This window comes from Centruroides sculpturatus, unplaced genomic scaffold, assembly GCF_000671375.1.
Source record: "Centruroides sculpturatus isolate CEXI.00-Female unplaced genomic scaffold, Cexi_2.0 scaffold1394, whole genome shotgun sequence".
NCBI lineage: Eukaryota > Metazoa > Arthropoda > Arachnida > Scorpiones > Buthidae > Centruroides > Centruroides sculpturatus.
In genome coordinates, this window is record NW_019385702.1 from 103,103 (window position 1) to 109,258 (window position 6,156).

The 6,156-nt window shown below is 29.5% G+C and overlaps 1 protein-coding gene across 1 annotated transcript in view; it reads left to right on the forward strand.

The window, feature by feature from the left end:
- Positions 1-6,156, forward strand: part of LOC111641345 (SH3 domain-containing kinase-binding protein 1-like) — a gene marked incomplete at its 5' end in the record, with an annotated part of 23,951 nt that overhangs the window by 6,482 nt on the left and 11,313 nt on the right. The window contains 4 exons of the mRNA XM_023387481.1: positions 4,149-4,326; positions 4,398-4,661; positions 4,738-4,856; positions 4,940-5,047. Of these exons, the coding sequence (XP_023243249.1) occupies positions 4,149-4,326; positions 4,398-4,661; positions 4,738-4,856; positions 4,940-5,047 (669 nt within the window). The remainder of the gene's footprint in view (positions 1-4,148; positions 4,327-4,397; positions 4,662-4,737; positions 4,857-4,939; positions 5,048-6,156) is intronic.

The window sequence follows — 6,156 nt, forward strand, 5'->3', positions numbered from 1 at the left end:
GTGTGTAAGTTACACAGCAGATTTTTCTATACAAAGTTTTTCCGCATTAAGAGGGCGCACACACACACATAAATACATACACACACTTAACCAGGGAATTTTTTTTGCCTATTTTTTTACTTTTGGTTTCAGGAGATTTGCAAAAAAAACTCGAAAAATTAAATTTTGCCAAGGAACTATTTAATAAATTGAATTTTTTCATATTTATGATATTTTATTTAGTACTGTAAACATGTCTACCTTTCACAATACAAAATAATTAAATGGCGATATATTTATTGTTTTATTGTTACTGTATTGAAAATTATAGAAAGATAAATTTGGGTGTGAATTCGTTGTCTTCATCGACCATTTTTTTCTCACTCAGTGTTGAACATATTATTGAACCAAATATTCAGAATGAATGTCGAATGTTATAAATACAACTCAGTAATGTTAAATAATTATTTTAATAAAATATAAATAATGAGGATTATATATTCTGGAATGCGGTTACTTTACAGTTTCTACATTTTACTGTAAACAAGTAAAACGGCAAAGCCGTATTTGGGGCAAGGGTATGTCTCGGAGACTCACTTCTAAGCGGGATCACTTCGAAGCTCAAGGCGGGTTTCGTTCTCATTCTCCAATCTTTGGTATCGCTGGTTTTGAATACGATCTTTGAAACCTCGCCCGCTTCGACCACGACCACGAAGCCGTCCACGTGGCATATTCGGTGAAATTAACCTATCCAATTTCGAAATTTTTCTCCGTTGCGTGTCGCTCCGGTTTGAATTTTCGTCGATGCCTAACGAAAATTTTCCGTTTTTGAAAAAATAATCGTGGCTATTGTATCGTCCGGAATTATTTTGTACAAATAACATATGTATACAGTAATACCTCGACTTACGCTACCCCGACTTACGCGAACCCGGAGTTACGCGATTTTCAAATCTCGTCGATTTGTCTTTTGTTTGAGCGCCACGCAACTCTCGATTACTCACTTCCCCCACACTATTGTTCAGCTTACATGTTCGGACGTGTCGCACGGAATCGACACATAGCTACAATTTATTTTGTGTTATTTATTTCTGTATTTGTTATATCTACGGAGACTTGAGAGACTCTGTGCGGTGATTTCTTGTAACCGTGAACGATATCATAAGACGAGATAAGATTAACGAGAACATTTATTAGCTTTCATACATCTGACTTGGATTTTAGACGAATTGCGAAAGTATACCCCGACTTACGCGGTTATCGCTCGGTCCCACCTATCGTGTAAGTTCGTTGTATTACTGTACAAGGGTTAGGTCTGACTATACTTATATTAATGTGAAAACAATTGAAAGAAAATTGTAAGGAGCTTTATCTATCACTATATAACAACATATAACATTGGCTATCCAGTAGTTATATAGTATATTAATTAAAAAAAAAATAGTTAGTTGATTGAGTTTCATATATAAATGTATTTAACATAGAATTTGAATAATTTCATTCATCTTTTAATATTCTGATACTATTAATTTTAGCAATAAATAAATTTTTATATCAAGTTTTCCTCATATTTTCAATTTTGAATAAATAAAATAGAATTTAATAATTTATTTTAAATACATTTCAAACATTGAAATGATTTGAAAATATCTACTTAAAACATTTAAGTTCTTAAGATCTTTAATTTGGAATACTAAGATAATAAAACTATACTTTACATTTGTTTTTCAAGCAGAACTAGGTAATTGTTCATTCTTAAGTCTGATATGTTTCATAATAATTTTCAAACGTTTTACAGTTTGGTAATAAGTTAATTGAACAAAAATATGTTTACAAATTAATCAATACAGTAGAACTCCATGTATCTAGATCTTGTTAATCCAGATTATAAAACACAATCCCTATCTCAGAAGTATGAAAGATAAATATACATTATATTGGCATATGATGTTCATGTTATACATTCAATGGGAGTATTCTTTGAGGTTAGAAAAGATTCAACAAGATATTAAATAATCTTTTAAGATTTTTCAATTATAAAAAATTGCTACTTTACTGTAGAATAAAATTGTTGTGTTGCTCACACTAGTCAACATGTTAATAAGTTCATCATTTGTAAACTTGCAAGTTATTTACTCAAACTTTCAGCTACTAATGTTTCACTGAATTTCAGTCACCTTAAGTCTTTTTTGAAGTAAACACTGTGAAAATGATGTCTAAATGAAAATGATTGTTATGATGGAGAATAAATTAGAAATATAAATAAATAAAAATAATAAAACTGTTATGTCATTAATGAATTTTTCTGATTATCTGGATTTTCAATCATCTTGATCAAACCTGGTTCCTTTTGCGCTGGATAAATGTGGGTCCACTGTATTTAGTGTGGGTGTATTATTCATGCATACAATTTTCCATCATCTACTCGCATTCATATCCCTTAGTGGGGTTCTTGAGAGCACTCGCTCCAGGAGCATGGATGGCAATTAGCTTTCAACTTTGTATTTTAATTCGTATTTTCTGTCTTCTTTTTTCAGTCTAAATTCGATTAGTCCTAGTTATAAGTTAGATTAGTGACTCTTAGCTTGGTTTCTGGTTAGGTTAAATTAGATTAGGATTTGTTAACTTTAGTTGTTTGGTTAGGTTTGTCCTAGGTTATGGTAGGTTAGTTTAGTTAGTGAGTAAGTTAATGTTAAAAAAATATAATTAAATAAATACATAAAAATAAAAAATAAAAAAATTTTCGAGTCTTGCTCATTTGTCTCTGTTGGTCTGTTGGTCTTGTCTAGTTTATCATTGTGTTTGTTTGCTTTTCACGCTGTCTCCCTAGCTGTTAAGTAGTATTAAGATTTGTGATGGCATTCAGTTTTATTAGTATTAAGTAGATATAAGTCTTCCTACTAACAGCCACTTAGCACTAACTTCTACACTTAGCTATTCATGGTGGCACTCAATTATTGGTGTTTGCTACACTTAGGTTTTCTTTTAGTCCCTTTTGGGACTATGGCCTTGCAGCCTAAAAACTGCACACCAACATCAAACATAGATTTACTGTAGCTTTCCTTATGTATGCCATTCAGAGGGATCCTACTTTTCTCTACTCTTTTCTCTATCTCCTCTCCATCTTTCTTCCTCTCCCCTTTCCCTTACCCTCTTTTCTGCCAGCTAAACACTTTGTGTACGGCCAATGTCTTTCTTGTATGTATGTATTTAGTGCTTATATAATTTTTTATTGTTTATAAGATTTGTTCAAACTACAAAATGTTTTATATTTAATAAATCTTAAAATGGTTTTTGAATTTACATCATTAAGAGGAGAGTAAAATAATAATCATTTATACAGGATATATTTCAAGATGTTTTCTTGTATATGTATGACAGGTTGCTATTTATAATAAATAAAGATGGATGTTGCTTGATTAGACTTTCTGAATAAAAGTTTAGTCAGTTTTAGATTTTTGATTAATTATATTATATGAATGACTTATATTTAAAACTAACAGACCCCGCCACGCGTTGTTGTGGCTCAAAATGTACCTATTATAAATGTATAACACTTCCCCTGTGGGGGGGGGAATTTTTCAAAAAATCCCTTAGTGTACATTCTCTTGACGTACCCTATTAAAACACAATCAAAAATAGAAAAAACCGCATTTAAAATAGTATAATAGAAGCCAAGTTCTTCACAGTTATCTTTAATCCTGTTCATCTCCCCCATTGGGGGGAATTTCGACATGTATATTATATAAAAACACGTGCATATTTGAATGCAGTGTTGTGTCAAAATTTCAAAGGAATTGGTAGGAACAAACGAACATTACATTTTTATTTATATAGATAGATAGAAGATGATCTGCTTTAGTTCATCCTCACAGAAAACCATAATGCCTCAGAAAAGCAAACTTAGGTCGTCATACTTGTAGCGTCATCTATTGGACATAAAAACCTTAACCCTAGATGATATCTTTTAATTTATATGAATGTTTAACAGAATAATATACAGCCTATGTCTACCCTGAAGTTCCATTCTAAATATTAGTGAAAGAATTTCTGAAATCGGATGAGTAGTTTTGGAGATTACCCCTACGTACAAACTTACAAACATTACTTCTTTATAATATTAGTATAGATTTATGCTATAAAATCTTAACAAAATTTATAATTTTTAGGTTCAGCTTAGAAGACCAGAACGACCAGAAAAACCATCAATGACAGTGATATTAAGTAAGAGTAATGTAAAACCTGATATTCCTAAAAAACCAGTTTCAAATCAAGATTTTAGTTGCACAGAAAGAACATCAAAGATTCCACCTCCCAAACCACCTGCCCCAGACCTACCCAAGAAAGGTTTTTCTTTAAAATCTAAAGTCTTGTCCTTAATGTTAATCATTTACTTCAATAATATACTATATTTTTAGATGAAAAACTAGAAAAACCAACACCACCATTACCTGGTAAAAATCCCCAACTTCCTCCTCCCTTGAAGAAACCTCAGAGATCCTCACTTGGATCTAAACCAAATATTAACACAAGCAGCATTTCTCCTGTAGCTTCCAGTCAAAATTCATCATCTCCTACTTCTTCCACTCAGTCTACTTCACTTGCATTAACAAATGGAACTGTTGGTCTGACTGATGATATGAAAGCAAAATCATTACAAGAAAATCAAGATAGCAGTATTGGTAATGTAATGTTGTTATGTTTTATAAGTTTTTAAATAATTTAATTATAATGTTTCATATTTTTTTTCTTTATCAGATGAATTAACATTTGATGTTATAGAGTCTTCCCCTGAAAAATTAACACATCTTGCTGCAAGCAGGGCAAAAGCTCCAAATCGTCGGCCACCATCTCGTATATTTATGAATAAAGAAAATGTACATAAATTAAATTTAATAATTTAGAATTTAAAATATGAATTTGTAACTTATTGATTCCCTTCAATAATAATTGTTTTTAGGATAAAGAGAATGGTGATAATGGATTGCATCAACCTGCATGGCTTAAAGATACATCTAAAAATCAGGATAAGCGATCTAGTCAAGTGGAACCAGTTTTATCAGATAAAGTAGGATGATGATTTTTAATTAAAAATTTTGTTTTAAATTACTGTTTAAATGAATATTCAATTTAGTTTGAGTCAAATATTAATATTTATATTTTGTTTATATAATGGAATCATATATTAAATGATAAAGGAAATCTCAAAAGTAAAACAAAGAAAAGTCTAGTTTATAAAATTGAGTGAAACAAAACACTTGTATTATTGAATAAAATGTTTAAAATTAGGAGAAACATTAAAATTAAAAGTGACTTCACATTTTGTCCCTTTTCACACATCAGGAAAATATCTAACAATAGTCACTATATTCCTGAGGGGAAAAAGGGACAAAATATGAAGGCAATTTTAATTTTAGTGTTTCATCTAATTTTGTGAATTTTAATTATGCTTATTGTCTAAAGAAATTTGCTTAAAAAATCTTAGAATAATTTTTTGTATTTTCTTGATTCTTTTACAATAAGAGATTTAATCTTTTAATAGATTTTGTTCTGAAGAAATTTTAATTTTTGATAAGTATCATCAAATAATAATAATGATATTTGTGTTTTCATTTGACTTATGATAACATTCTGAAAACTTTTATGGAAGACAGTTTAAAAATATTGTTACCAAGATTATAGAATATTACGATTTTATTTTAATATAGTTTTTAATATTTAATACATGAAATATATTTTTACAGTACTTTGATCTTGTATCCATAATATTTTTAAATGATCTAAATTCACTTGAGTTAGTTATGATTTTTATTTAGGAATTATATATTATGTATATGGAATCATAACTGGCTAGCTGGCTAGCAATTTTCAAATCCTATTTTCTGAAACGTTCAGAAAGTGGGATTTTAAAATTGAACAAACAAAAAATAGCAAAAAAAAAACCAAAATAGCAAAAAAAAAAAAATTGCCCGTCAAAATTTACTATTTTATGTAATTGTTTGGAATTTTAAGGTGTGTTTCAAATTTATATGGACACGAAAAAATTAAAGTGAAATCCAAATTTGCTGCATTAAGTGACAAATGTTTTATTAAAAATAACATGGATTTACATGTTTCCACACTGCAAAATAAGAATTTTAATCAAACATTAACATTTTGTCACTGAAAATAATATTT